The sequence below is a fragment of the Astyanax mexicanus genome, chromosome 7, assembly GCF_023375975.1.
Source record: "Astyanax mexicanus isolate ESR-SI-001 chromosome 7, AstMex3_surface, whole genome shotgun sequence".
NCBI lineage: Eukaryota > Metazoa > Chordata > Actinopteri > Characiformes > Acestrorhamphidae > Astyanax > Astyanax mexicanus.
In genome coordinates, this window is record NC_064414.1 from 26,506,017 (window position 1) to 26,520,736 (window position 14,720).

Sequence of the window (14,720 nt, forward strand, 5' to 3'; positions counted from 1 at the left end):
CTAAAAGTCTGTAGGTCATAATAGTCTGTAATCAATGCTGTTAAAAAATAATTTGTTCTCCCCTTTTCTGCCTAAACATCCTCTTCCCCTTCTGGGGAGAATTTGCACTAGACTGTGAAACATTGCTGTGAGAGCATAAGTGAGGTCAGATAGCATGAATGTTGAATGATTAGTTCAGGATCACAAGATTTGTATATGTTTGACATTGAGCATGGTCACCTTAGCTTTATGAGCGCCTGCTCCAGAGCATCCTATTGCTTGTGCTTTCCTTCGAAGATTATGTGCGTGTGTGCAGTTGCTATGTGTGTGTGTGTATGCAGTTGCTGTGTGTCTGTGTGTTTGTGTGCAATTGAAGCATGTGTCAGTAATGGGTTTATATTAAAGGGCCCATATGATGCAGAACCGTACAGTAATATATGGCCTTTATATACTGTAGCTTGTAAACAGCACTGCATTATGTCCATATGGTCCATTTATGGGACTCAAGCTGCAAAAACAACCTGTATAAAATTCACTGTGTACATCAGCCTAGTAATCCTACAGTAGTTTAACAAGGACTATTCGCATTGAAGTTATGAAGTTATGAGGGGGTTGTCAGCTTGGCCAGGCACGACACAGAGTTTGTTTAGTATCAAGCTTAAAGCCACAGTATCAAAAACGGTCTGTTCGGTTTTGAGAGATAACAAGAGATAACAAAAGGCAGCGGTGGACTGTTTGAAGGGCAGAAGGCAAAACATAAAAAGGGTGCCTGCTGCACAGCATTCTGTACATTATATTGGGGTTGGGGACTTTAAGAATGGGAATACATTTTTTTAAGTTTTTCCCATCATTAAGCCTGTCTGGATGGAATTAGTTTCTCAGGGAAACATCTGTGAAAAATATTTCACACTTCTACTGATAAAACTTTTGCATCCGGACTGCAATTGAAAAAACAGGAGGACCACTGAGTTTTTGGCTTTCTCGGTCACATGGCATTGTGTTCAGTAGCTCCTCCATTTCCACTCGCTGTTGTGTTTACGTGAATATCAATGCAATCACGTGCCCAAAGTGTAATTACGATGCGTGGCAGTGGACAAATTGCTTTTTTATTAAACACAAGGTGACAAAACTTAGAGATGTGCGGCCGGGCGCAAATAAAATTACCGGAGGACCACAGAGTTCAGCGAAAAACACTAGGTAATTCAGCCTGTAATTTTCTCAGAGGACGTCTAAAAAAACCTAATCCCCTCCAGATAGGGCTATTGATATATATATATATATATATATATATATATATATATATATATATATATATATATATATATATATATATTGGCTATTTGCTTTGTCTTGTTCTGCCCAGTACAGTTTATCCCATTGTTAGAGCACCAAACCAGACACTACATCATGATCTCTCACCTGTAGAAGGACCATACTATTGTCTCGTCTGGAGAGAATACGCTTTGGCACACTATCAAGTATGGATAGTTTAGTAAACACTTAATAGCTGCACTGTTTTCTACTAGAAGGGAAGATCACTTTAGAGGGCGCTTTGGCAGTGTTTGGCAGTTTATAACCACACCCCCACCCCCTACACCAAGTTCTCTACTGATGAGTTGTGAAGTGAGGAAGTAATAGAGGTGTAACTAGATATATATTCATACCTGTAGGTTAAGGACATTGGAAGGAGGAGTAACTGTACCAGTACTCTTGTTTGCTGCAGGTTTGTGATGGCATGCAAAGATATATATCCTGTATATTGAATGGATTGCCTATAAGATGATCTTTATAATATAAGGATGAATATCCATTACGACATTTAAAGCAAGATCAATGTGTTCATTAAGTTGTGTAAAAGTTTAAAAGTTTGAGTTTAAATGTTAAGAGAAAAAAAAAAAAAAAAAGCTCTGTACAAAATATTGGACATCCCTGGAGAACCGAGCTCTCAGATAACTTTTACCAAGGTCTTAGATCTTAATTAGCTTGTTAAGAGCTATGGCTTATTCACAGTCATCATTAGGAAAGGCCAGGAGATGCAAATTTCAAAGCCTTATAAATACTGTAAAACCTTCAGGAATTTAGACTATGACTCCTGCACAAAGATGAATAAAGACACCATCAGGAGAAAACATATCCTGCGTCACAAAATGTAGAGAACCTGATAGAGAAGTCTGATGCGTTTTGGAAACATATTAATTTTAATAATAACAAATAAAAATAAAGCATATCTGCAAAAAAAGAGAGTAGAATTTCATGAACAAAGCACCCTTTCCACCTGTTAAATGAGACTGGTGCTGGTGGGATGGATGAATCATGTGAGAATTTTGCTACATTCTGTCATCATCTCCTCTGTGTGCGTTGTCTCCCGATACTTGACAGTGAACGGCTTGTAGAATCATCTCTGTTCGGCCAGAGGCCTTTCCAGGTGTTGTATCAAATTCTGCCAGAGTGCAGGCAAATCACACACAGCAGAATGAGCGATCCAGATTACTCTCAGATTCCCTTTATTTCTGTTTGTAAATAAGGGTAAATAATTTACAGTTGCAGTAGATGCAGCCATCACAAGCTTAGGCGTTTGTGCCCATATTGCTGCATTCTGCATGTGCAAATTGGAGTGCGAGTTGAATGTCGGCACAGCACTGGTTCTTTTCCATGTTCTAATGTTTAATGGGTGATGATAACCTTAAGTCTTAATTTAATTTTGTAGCCCAAATGTCTGAACCACCTAAACAAGTACGTTCACACTGCAAACGAACCAGATCATGTGTTTGTTTGTTTGGACAGAGACCATCACTTTTGGCACCCTAAATCTAACAGAATGCTTCAGATATTCTTTAACAAAAAGTAAATCCAATATGCAATAGAAAACATTTTCATTTATGCTTTTTTGTTGTTTTCTAGTTGAATTAATAGGAGCTGATGAGCTTGTTTGGCATAAATAGTGACCTATTTATGTGATTGAATAACTTCCTTGCCGATATCAAGTTGTTTTTACACGTCGTTTTTTTTTTTTTTTTTTTTTTTTTACATTTTTACATCCGCATCCGTTACTTCCTCTTGATGAGATGAGATGTACCCAAACCCACCACTTCAACCACAGTAGACTGACATACATAACATAACAGCAGACGACAGGCAAGCGTGCCTCAAAACCCTCATCCTTCACATTAACGCACACAAACACACACACATGCACCCACACACACTCCTAACATGCAGTCTTGTTTTTGAGGTTATGAATTTCGACTGCAGGCAGACAGGCACGTGAGCAGGCAGCAGGTAGGTAAGGTAGAAACAGACAAGAACAGCCAGGCAGGCTTTAGGACCCAGAACCAGAGCTCTGAGGAGGCAGAGCAAGGCTGACTCACTGAATCTGTCTGAGAGGGAGCGAGAGAGAAAGAGAGGGGGGGTGAAAGATAGAGAGAGAGGTAGAGAGAGAGAGGTAGAAGGGGAGAACGGAGGAGAGAGAGAGAGACTGAGAGTGAGTGTGTGTGTGTGTGTGTGTGTGTGTGAGAGAGAGAGAAAGAGGAGGAGAGCAGAGCAGAGGTGATCTCGCCCTCATTAGTCTCTGAACTACAGGAAAATGATGGGTTGAGAAAGGAATCATGGAACCAAACAAAGTTCTTCATTTCGTGCCGTCCGGTAAGAAACCTCCCCTTCACACACTCACACTCATGCAGACACACACACACACACAGACACACACACACAAACATTTACACATGCTGTTTTACAAACACACACATATACACACATGCGCATACACAGACATGCATACACACACATGCACCCGTGCACTGTCACGACAATGCAAGCAAAGGGGTCCCTGGAACCCCGACTACGCGTGTGCCTGAACATGTGCTGCCGTGCATGTGTATGCATGTGTGTGTGTGAGAGTGTGAGTATGAGGGCGTGTTGGTTTAAGTTTTCTCCTGGCTGAATCGTGCAGGTCTGCGGAGTGTTTTTCTCGGGAGCTGGTGCCGTGTGTTTTTGGGGGGGCGCGTGTTACACTGGAATGCAGATGGGCTTTTTCGGGCTGGTCTTCTGGAATGTGTCGTAAACACTTTGTACACCGTTAATGTCTGTCAAGAAGACGGAGGGAAATGGGGAAAACAATTTTTTTTCCTTACCTTTTCACGTAAACACGTTCACACACACACACACACACACACACACACACAGAGGCACACAAACACACACACACACAGAGGTACAAACACAGGAACACAAACAGAGAGAGAGAGCACATTAAATACCTGTAGAGCAGCAGAGCCGGTGAAGGTTGTGGTGGTGGAGCAGGGTGGGGGGGGGGTGGGGGGGGGCTGTGGGACAGCAGATGTTATTTGTAGGTGTGATGCTGCTGTTGACTTTCATTCACATTCATTTCATTGCGAGGGGTACCCATTTTTGTGCAGGCAGTAACACAGACACACACTATCACACACTAAAACACACACTAACACACAGGCTACTCTTTTCATGGAAGCGCACTCAAATCTACCTGCTGTCTTTGAAGGAATCTTAGTAACATACAGTTATTCAGTATAGGCACTGTACATCCTGTTTCAGTAAATACTCTCTTTCATACACACACACACACAAAAACACACACACACTCATATTGGCCCCTGCATATTGGGCTATTTTACATGTATTCGCCCTCAGGTTCAACTGAAGGAACAGCAGCTGATGTCTCCCTCGCTTTTTTTTTTTGCCTGTTTATGACCAAGAAAACAAAGTTGTCATATTCGTGTGAGTGTGTGTGTGTGAGTGTGAACTGAGAGTGTGTGTGCGGCCGAGAGGCAGCACACGCACTGCATTTTGTCAGTATGATGTGTTGCCAAAACGAGGCAAATTACCACTGTGGTTTTTCACTGACAACTAAAACAACTCAATGGTCGGTGGTCTGGCAACACGCATCTCGATCCATTTCTGTTGCTGTGTAAGGTATCACACACACACACATGTCGCATGCTGTCACAATCTCTTTCTCTCTCTCTCACATACACACTTACACACACACACACACTCTAGGTTTTCCAGGCCTATCTACAGAAAATCAAGTTTCATTTTGTCCTTGGCTGCCTGTGGATGAATGGGTGAGGGAGCAGGCGGGCAGATTCCTGATAGAAGTGATGGAGTTTTGGGAGCAGATCTGTGGTCGATGAGAACGGGATTAATGGGATGAATGTTCTAGTGTTGTACTCAGGCTGGTGTAATGAGGAACGTCCCTGTTCTTTATGACTTTATACGTCTTTTTTAACAAGCAATGTGATCGTCTGACTGTCTCTCATTAATACGCACTTATGAAAGGTCGACATTCTGTCTGGTGGATTCCTATGTTTACCGTTTCCTCTCTAAAACCTATATATTTATGGCATTTACAACTGCAGGTGGTGCAATAGAAATAGCTGTTGTCTTTCTGGAGGGCTGGAGGGCTATGAATGTGTTACTATTTCTGTGTGTAAGTGTGTGTGTGAGTGTGTGTGTGCCTGATTTCTAAACTGGTGATCAAGTCAAGTATAGTTAACTGCATTACCCAAATCTGTGTTCCTGCAGTCGTGACAGTAGACAGTAGTCATGAGAGGCAATCTTCACAACCACAACCAATAGTGTTGCTGCTGACATTAAGGGGTAAATTGGAATCATGCACATCATGCACGTCTGAATGAGGGAGTGAGTGAGTGAGTGTGTATCTATGCTCTGTTTTTATGGCGCACTGTAAATCTTCCATACAGATGTCCGCTCTAACAAAGACGCGGGTCCTGAAGCAGAGGAACTGGTTGTGCCAAGTGTTCGGATCGTGCAGAAGCTTCATCTTCCTCACTGCGGTTTGCTGCCGTAGCTCGAACCATGAGGACGCTTCTCGGATGTGCTTTGTTTGTTCCAGAGTGATAGATGAAGCATTCCTTCTTTCTTTAGGTACAATTATGAGACACATATAAACACACAGTGCACAGTGTGCACAGTGAAAAAAGTATTAGTTTAGGGTGAGAATTTTTTATTTTGGGGGGTGGGGTGGGGGGGTTTATGCTGGAGTAACACACACAGTGGAATGCACCAGTGTCTCACCCGTCACTGAAGATAAAGCAGATAAACATGCCACTGCCGCTTTGTAATGGAATAAATATAGCCCAGGCAGAAATCAGTCCAAATAGGCAACGCTGCTCTAAGTTAGCAATGTTTTCTCCTCATGCTCTGATATCATGTTTGGGGATTCTTTCATACACACACAAACACACACACACACACACAGATACACAAAGTCGTGTGTGTGCACACACAAGTATACATGCAAACGCACTCTTAGACATGTAACCGCCCCCACTCCACCCCATCACCCCCCAGCAAAGTTACGATTGCTTCAAGATGTCGGAGGATGCTAGTGTTGTTGAATTCCGACCTTCGATTGAGAGGCTGCCCATGCGCCTGAGGAAAAACCTCACACTGGGCACGCATACACACACATACACACACACTCACTCATACACACAAACACCCTCACACACTCTGCTTGCACAAATATAGGATAGACATGTACATATGGTCACTTGTGCAAACTGAACTGAATGCATTAAACTCTCAAAAGAGATATTACTATTATTGAACAGAGTCAGGCACATTGTTCATATTTTTAACAAAACAGTGTGTTCTAATACCACTGAACGGCAATGCGTCAGAGATGCACCATAGTGCCTGTAGTTTTTCTCTGCCTAAATCCACAGTATCAAAATAAGTGCAACGATTCTTAGCAATTTAATAATTTATAATGAATACTGATTTTTTTTTAAATACACTTATGTATCAAAATTCATGGGACAGAAACTAGTATCATGTCCTATGACTTTGTTTATGTCCCATGGAAGCTAAAGAACACTGAACTGACCTGTAGGATATGCGTGTGGGGCCTCCTGCATTAAATGTGGTTGTGATTTCTGCCAGAGTTGCTTGTCTATTAACAGAGACAATTCCAGCCGGATGCTGCCAGTCATGATCATTACCATCCACTGGGTTGTCTGCTGTGGGTAGTAATGTTATGACATTTGACACATGTCAGATCAAAGAAGCCAGACCTCTCCTTGCCAAACAGACTGAACAGGAGTTTGTGAGGACTGGGTGGAAGAAAGTCACATGCAAAGTTATGTCAAAATAGCTAGAACATTCAGAAATGTCTCTATCTACCAAATTATGTCTGATAGCTTTTTCTTATTTCTTTTTCTACATCAAACTGCATTTTTACTAGCTCCTGATAGTGTAACTAGTGATAACTTTGTGTAACTAGTGATAACTGCTTTCAGACACCCAAAAGAGGGTCTCTTATACAAGTATAGTTTCAGAAACTTGGAATGCACCAAATATTTGGCAAAAAACATTAGCAAAATAATAAGTGAAAGACTGAATAGAAAATGATTTATAGGTAATATTGCCTTATTTACTGTAATATTTCTTTCAGCAGAGATGGCACTTTACTAAATTCCAATACACAAAATTTAGCCCAAAAGATATCAGTTGTCTAAAAACAGACAGGTGGTCCCCCAATGCAAAATATATATAGGGAAAGCACTGTATTGTGCTTTGTTGTTACAGCTGCTGCGTGTTTAAAATGTTCATTGTTCAATAAATATCTATAAATAGTTGTTTTGTAATTGCTTTTTATTAGAAACGCAAGACAAAATACATTATGCTACTTAATTATATTATATTTTTTCTGTAAATGTGCAAAAAGAGCAGATGTGTAAGAGAAAAGAAGAGACAGGCAGTATGCGGCTCTGTTTCATGTTGAGAAAAGAAAGAAATGCTGGTAGGAACAAAATGTTCAGAGAGAAGAACCCGGGGACCTGAGACCCTGTATCTGTGATTAGTCTGAAGAATTAGTTGGAGCCAGTTATTTAGATATTTGTTTGCATAAATTAAATCTAAGCTTGGTCTTAGCCATGTCGCTTGCCACTGTGTTCCTATAGTAAATAACTTCTGCTCTGTCGTCTGTCAGTGTAACACAGGTTTGATGTGTTGGCTAAGGCTAGAGGACTTAGTTGTTGTGATTAAATCTGCTTTCTGGCTAGCTAAGTTCATCTACGTGTGAGGAGTTAACTGTGTTTTTATTGTCCTGGTGGATGATGTATGTCTTGGACGTGTCATATTTTCTCCCTTTTTTTGAAATAATAGGACACACAGTGTGTTATGTTGTAGTGACAGCACAGATAATGTGTTCTTAATTAGCACAGTGTTTTTAGAGTCTAGATCTAATTGTGTGTATGGATTTAAAGCACCCTCTTGCCACCCCGCTGTGAGTGTATTGTACTGTATGTTCACAATCTGTGCTTTATAGAGAGCGCATTCGCTGTTGAATGCACAGACTGGAGATATCTCTCTCTCTCTCTCTCTCTCTCATTCTTCCTCTCTGTCTGTCTTTCTCTAGCTTTCTGTCTTTCTCTCTTATACGCTTTGTCCATGTTGATCTTGCATTGTCTGGATTGTTTTTCTTTGTCTCCATCTCTCTGTTTTTCTTTCTCTTTTCTCACCCTCTCTGTCTCTGTCTGTCTCTTTTGCTCTGTGTCTTTGCATTATCCTGTCTTTCTTTCTTTCTGGCTCAGACCATCTTACATACTCTCATCGCTTTTACTCTGTACCTCTCTCTTTCTTACTCTCTGTCTCTCTCTCTCTGCCTCTCTCTGTTCCTCTCGCTCTCCTTTCTCTCCCTCTCTGTCTCTTGCTCTATCTTTCTTGCTATCTCTTTCTTTCTCTCCTCCTCTTTCTCCTTTATCTCTCTCTCTCCCTCTCTCCCTCTCTCTCTCTCTCTCTCTCTCTCCCTCTCCCTCTCACGATCCCGCTCGCTGTGTGTCTCCTGTGGCAGTACTGTAGATGGTAAGAGAGAATGGTGGCCTGGCTTTAATATAGGGAGACGGGAATGTGCAAGCAATTAGCAGGAATCCCCCAGCAGAGCGCTCACAAAACCAGAGCAGCCAACACAAGCCGACAGCAAGAGAGAGAGAGAGAGAGAGAGAGAGAAAGCCAGCGAGAGGGAGGGAGAGAGTGTAGAGAGGGAGCGAGAGACAGATTAAAAGACGGAGTGTGAAAGGGAAGGAAAATCTGTATTCCCTTGATATTCAGGACAGTGGTGTGTCCACACAGGCACAGCAGAGCACGCTGGATCTCTCCGTGCTCCCCTGTTTCCCTGGTGTTATTTGATTAAAGACGGCTGTCGTGTTGAAACACGTTAGGACTGCAGCAGTCACTGGACTGAACCCTCCGACATACTATGACTCTCGCACGGTCTTTCTCTCTCTCTGTGACTCGTCTTGGAGAGGACACTGTACAGCTGAAGAACGCTAAGTGCATTCTTCCCTTTACTGAAGAGAAGAGCTATCTAATGTAATTACCAGATCGTTTTCCAGCAGCGGATTTTGGTGCTGCCGCGATTTCTAATTAGCTTTTCACGTTTTTAGACACAGAGACAGACAACAGGCAGTGAGACAGGAAACAGGAGTGATGGTACGATGGAGGCAGGTTCACGTATGTCTGTGTACGGCCAGTGAGTGGCTCAGGTATGTGTAGATCACGCTCAAGGTCATCCAGTGACAGTGTTACTGTTGGACTGAGGGAACACGGTGGAAGAGTGTGAGCTGAGAAATCAGAGCAGTTTTAGGATGAGCCAGCTGATTTGCATAAAGCCAGAGCTCATTTTGTCAAAAATCACATGATACTTTATTAATAGGGCTAGACCTTGGCTGGATCCTTCCAGTAATTAGGATCTTTTTGAAGAGAAAAGGCAGCTTTACCGCTGAATCTGAAACTTCTGCATGGACTGTGGCTGTTCTCTCAGAAAGCACACAGAGAAATAGGGCCTGTTTTGAATTGAGCGCAGAGCTTTGTGAACCTTGTGGAGTATGTAAACCACATTTGCATCTTTTGAACAAGCTTCTGCAGGCTGTGTTAGAAACTGTGCAAAAAAAGTGCACTTTTGTTCCCAAGAGTGAAGAATTTTGTTCAGTTGTTGTACAGATATTCTGAGATTTTTATCAGCTGTGTCTTACTGACATATATTTCAGTGAGTATATGACTGGCACTATATTTCTGTACATATTTATGCTCTGGACTTAAATGTGTAATTCAGTAATTCAATATCAGTACATTTCACAATGTAAAAATCTTTCAATAATGGTGATATGATTTTTAAATATATTTTACAGTTTTTTAATTTGGGGTGTGCCATATCATATCGTACGCAATAATACTGCCAACATTTTCTAATATCGTGAAGGATATTATACCCTGAAATATATTTACACTCCCACACACAAGGGAAATTTAGAATATCCAATTTACCTGATTGTGTCTGAAATTAAGAAATTATTGTGTGTTATATAAATTAAGACCATATCATCCAGCCAGCTCTACAGGGTCAAAAATCGCAGGACACCTTTATTTAAAAAAAAAGTATACAATTTTACTTCATATTTAAAAAAAAGCTTGCTGGCCTTTACATTGCATAAACATAATCCACAATAAATGCAGCATGTGTTGTTTCTCATGTGTTATTTTTTCTGAAATCAAGGTAAAAAAAGTCAGCCTGCTCTTCTGCTGTCTTTACTGTTCAGACCAGGCTTTCTACCAGAATTTAGAGGATTGCGGATGTAATTGCATTCAGTGACAAGAACACTGGTGAGGTCAGGATGTTGCCACACCTTGTCCCCAACTCCTTAACTTATCCCAAAAGAATTGGATGGAGCTTTCTGTCCCTCACTGCAGAGAACACAGCTTCACTAAGAGGGTTGTGTTATACCCCTCTAATCCACACCTGTATGTCACATATGTGTCAGTAATGTGTTCAACTAGAAGTAGCTGAATGCAGTCATTGTAATTGCATTCAGTGTCCACAAACATTTGGACAATAAAGAAAAAAACGTTTCACTTATTTTGAAAAATAATGCCAATAGAATAAGACTATCTAAAGCAGATAATGCACCATACCTAATACCATTGCTCCACATTGAGCTGTGGAGCAATTTAAAAAAAAGCAACATAAAAACCAGAAAAATGCAGTGATAAAGAGGAACTTGATCACTCTGCACTTCTCTTGTCACTTTAATATCATAAACAAATCCCACAGAGAAAAACGATGTAAATGATAGATTAGTATTAATAAATGAATCAAATATAATTTAATTATAATTTTAGAAAGTTTTTCTGCATTTAAAACACAATAACTCAAACACAGCTAACATAACTGAAGGTCTAGGACTGATTGTCAGCCTAAATATGATTATTTATTAACATTTAAACTCCACCCACCCAAACTGATTCTTGCCCAACATTTAAAATAGATTTTAAACACTACAATTTCTCTCATTTCTTTGTATTAATAACATTTAAACACCTAAATATTGTTATGATGGGTGATGCTGCATTGATTCATATAAAACACAGTTTTATAATCTACTTTACAAGCAAAACAAAAAAAAATGCAGGATTGATTTAAATGTTTGTTGAAAACGTTTCAATTAATACAGTTATCTAATTGCATTTTACCTGCAGAGATTGCTGGCAGACAGTGGTTAATTTTTTGTTGTGTTTAAACCCTGACCACTAGGTGGCAGTCCTCAAATGCCTCTGCTCAGATATGCATAAAGCTTTTGCAGAGATTGTACATTATGTATATTATATGTTTTTAATACAGTTCTTAAAAAAATATATATATAAAAAATCTACATAATTTTCCCTGCATACAGTATCGCAGTGTAACGTAATGAATTGAACTGTATCATATTATTAGTTTCTTGCAAATACACAGCCCTAACTTCCTCCCAAATGTTGTTTTTAGACTATCCCAATTCTTTGGCAAAATTGCGAATTGTGAATCTTGCCACCCCACAGGGGAGTGGACCAGTGAGTGAAACGACTGGATGATGAAAAAGTGTTTCCAGTTGCTGTGGCAACCTTGCATCTTAAACTGTCTTATGTTTTCCAACAGTTTAGTACAGTTTCCCTCTCATCACTCACACAGTTTTCAGACTGTCCTAACAGTTTTGCTACCATGTCTTTTCTCAAAGAGCAAAATGTCTTGGTGCTATGAGACTCCCCATCATTAGACAGCCTTTTTCAAATCTTTCCGTCCTAGAAAATCTGGCCTTACAGCAGCAGATTTTTTATTTTTTTTTGCAGCAGATGTTTTTGCTACTGCTTGTCTCAAGCTCGGAACCATCCCACACAGCCAACATGGTGCTTGTGTTAAAAACTGCCTAATGGTATTAGTGTTCTCTGTTAATAAAACTGTATTTAAGTTATGGTTGCACCCAGAGGGAAGTGTCATATTGCAGCGAGGAAGGGAGGAAGATAAAGGTTACCAGGAACAACAAATGATTACAAATTTAGACTGATATGCACAACTGTTTTGCTCTATTTATTGAGCTACACATACAGAAGTAGTGTGAATTGCATGTTTAATGCAGCATGCCAGGCATCTCAGCATGAAATGGTAGAGGTTCCTAATGGTGTCCTGTGATAATCCATTTCTCACAGCTTGAATATTCACACAGTTCCTGCAGATTTTGCGGTAGGGTGTTGATCATGTGTCTAATATAATTGTACAAATTTTTAATCAGAAGTAGGTCTGGCGTGGCGGCTGGCCATGACATAGTATCTGTGTCTTTAAGCACAAACCTGGCCTTTTTGAAAGTGGGACATCCACATGCATTTTAATCACTCTGGCACTCTGGCATTTTAATACCAATCTATGCCACTTACGTTATATTATGATGTTGTAATAGCAAAACAGATTAAGCATTACACCTTTTTAAAGAACAATAACCTTTTAATTTTCAGGAATATTCAGACATTGCAAGTGGAGTATGTGTTTTTTGTCTTAATATCCTGAATAGGCAAAACTGAGGTCAGCAAAATTGATTAGTCGACATATCGTATGATAAGTCAATAAATTAATTAATCATAGTGACAGGCCTGTGTAACAGGCTTATGTAATGTTCCTATTGTTCTTTATGTTACAGCTCTTTCTCTGTAGAGCGTGTGTGAGTACTGTGTGATGACTGTGCAGTACAGAAGCTGCTGTTGCTCGGATTTGATTAAAAACAACAAGCAGTGTGTGTGTGTGTGTAGGTGCTGCTGACACTGTTCAAATCCGAGCTTGAGCGCGTTATGGATTGCCAAAAAATTCCCTCAATTGAAATTCAGGGTAAACCTTTTACACAGCACGCCTCACCATATCACTCTTTTAGTTCCTCATCAAAGCCAGAGCCTGCACTTAGTCCCATAAGAACCTGGCCTCTGCATGTGTGCGTGTGTGTGTGTGTGTGTGTACGTCTGTGTCATTACTGGTCGTCAGAAGGAATTCCCTCGCTCTTTAAGCATTCACAGACTCCGGGAGAGCAAGTGCCAAAAACCTTCGGGCAGATTTATTTAGTCAACAACTCACTCACTCTCACTCTCTCTCTCTCACTCTCTTACTCTCCCTCTCTCTGTCTCTCTTGCTCTCTTTTTCTCCTGGCTGCTGTAAGTGACATTAGAACGCAGTAGGGAGCGCCTTTCATCTGCCTGATGTGTCTCTGAGTTGTGCAGCAGAGGTGTGTGTGCCTGTATGTGTGTATGTGCCTGTGTGTTTGTGTGTTACACGCGTATGTGTTTGCGCTAAAAGGGCTATCACCACAGGCTGTTAGACAAGAACTGAAACATCTCGCCCTGCAAAGGACAGTTTTCCCTCCACTCACACACACTCTCATTCTTCTCCTGCTCTCTGCTGTACACACCAAGGCATTACCACTCTCTTCCGCAGCTGGAAGAGCCGCACTGAAAGGCCTGAAGAGAAGGGCTTTAATACAACAGCAGCACTGTTGCCATGCACGGACAGACCAGAGTAGAGTAGAGCAAAGCAAAGCAAAGCAGCATCACTTCTTTACATCCGTAAGTTTCACCATATGGATCTGTGACATCATATCCAGGCCTACAAATAGCTTATATAAAAGGTATTTCTCATCAAAGCCATGCCCATGTTTGCTCCATGCACGTTTACTACTGAAGGCCATATGCAGCCCGTCGCTTCTCCTTCCCGTTTTTTTTTAAGTGGACAATGTCCATTTGTCAGAAAGGGGATTAATTTTTTTTTTGTTTAGTCAGAGCTTAATGCCTTATGGACAGATAAAACAGCTCAACAGATACCACTTATTTGATTTGTTCAAAGCTGTTACGCAATCTGCTCGCCTTCGCGTTACGCTGCAGTCCGGCGACTTCCGATCCTGATGAAGTATAATCCATACAGAAATTTGCTCAAGAAGATATTGAACCGTTTTTCACTGTCCAAAGCAGAGTTCTCAAAGTCCAGCCCTGCAGGCCCACAGCTTAATTGTGCTCAGGACTGATTTGATAATGCCATTTATATTTACACTTACTCATTTGGCAGGCATGCTTACCCAAGGAGGCATTTAATAAGATAAAAATACACAAAAAACAAACCAGCAAACATGCAGGCAGCATAAAGGCAAAGTCACTACAAACAGTTCAGATTCATATATCAAGGTTTGACTAAAAAAGGGAAGTTTAACTCTCTAATGTTTCTAATAATATTTGTGTGACAATACAGCACAGAAATGGGAGATGGATGATCACAAGCCATCAAACCAAGCTGAACTACTTGAATTTTTGCTCCAGGAGTAAAGGCATAAATTTATCCAAAAGCAGTGTCTAAGACTGGTGGAGGAGAACATGCCAAGGTGCATGAAAACTATAATAAA

At 40.7% G+C, this 14,720-nt stretch overlaps 1 protein-coding gene across 8 annotated transcripts in view; it reads left to right on the top strand.

Annotated features, from left to right (window-relative positions):
• The window catches only part of slc4a11 (solute carrier family 4 member 11), a 128,662-nt gene that overhangs the window by 9,853 nt on the left and 104,089 nt on the right, over positions 1–14,720 (top strand). For 2 of the 8 annotated variants that reach the window (XM_049481507.1, XM_049481512.1), the window contains exon 1: positions 3,448–3,621. The exons of the other annotated variants lie outside the window; for them this stretch is intronic. In XM_049481507.1, coding sequence (XP_049337464.1) covers positions 3,585–3,621 — 37 coding nt within the window. In that variant the 5' untranslated portion in view covers positions 3,448–3,584. Of the gene's footprint in view, positions 1–3,447; positions 3,622–14,720 lie in introns of those variants that run through there. 8 annotated transcript variants of the gene reach the window in all.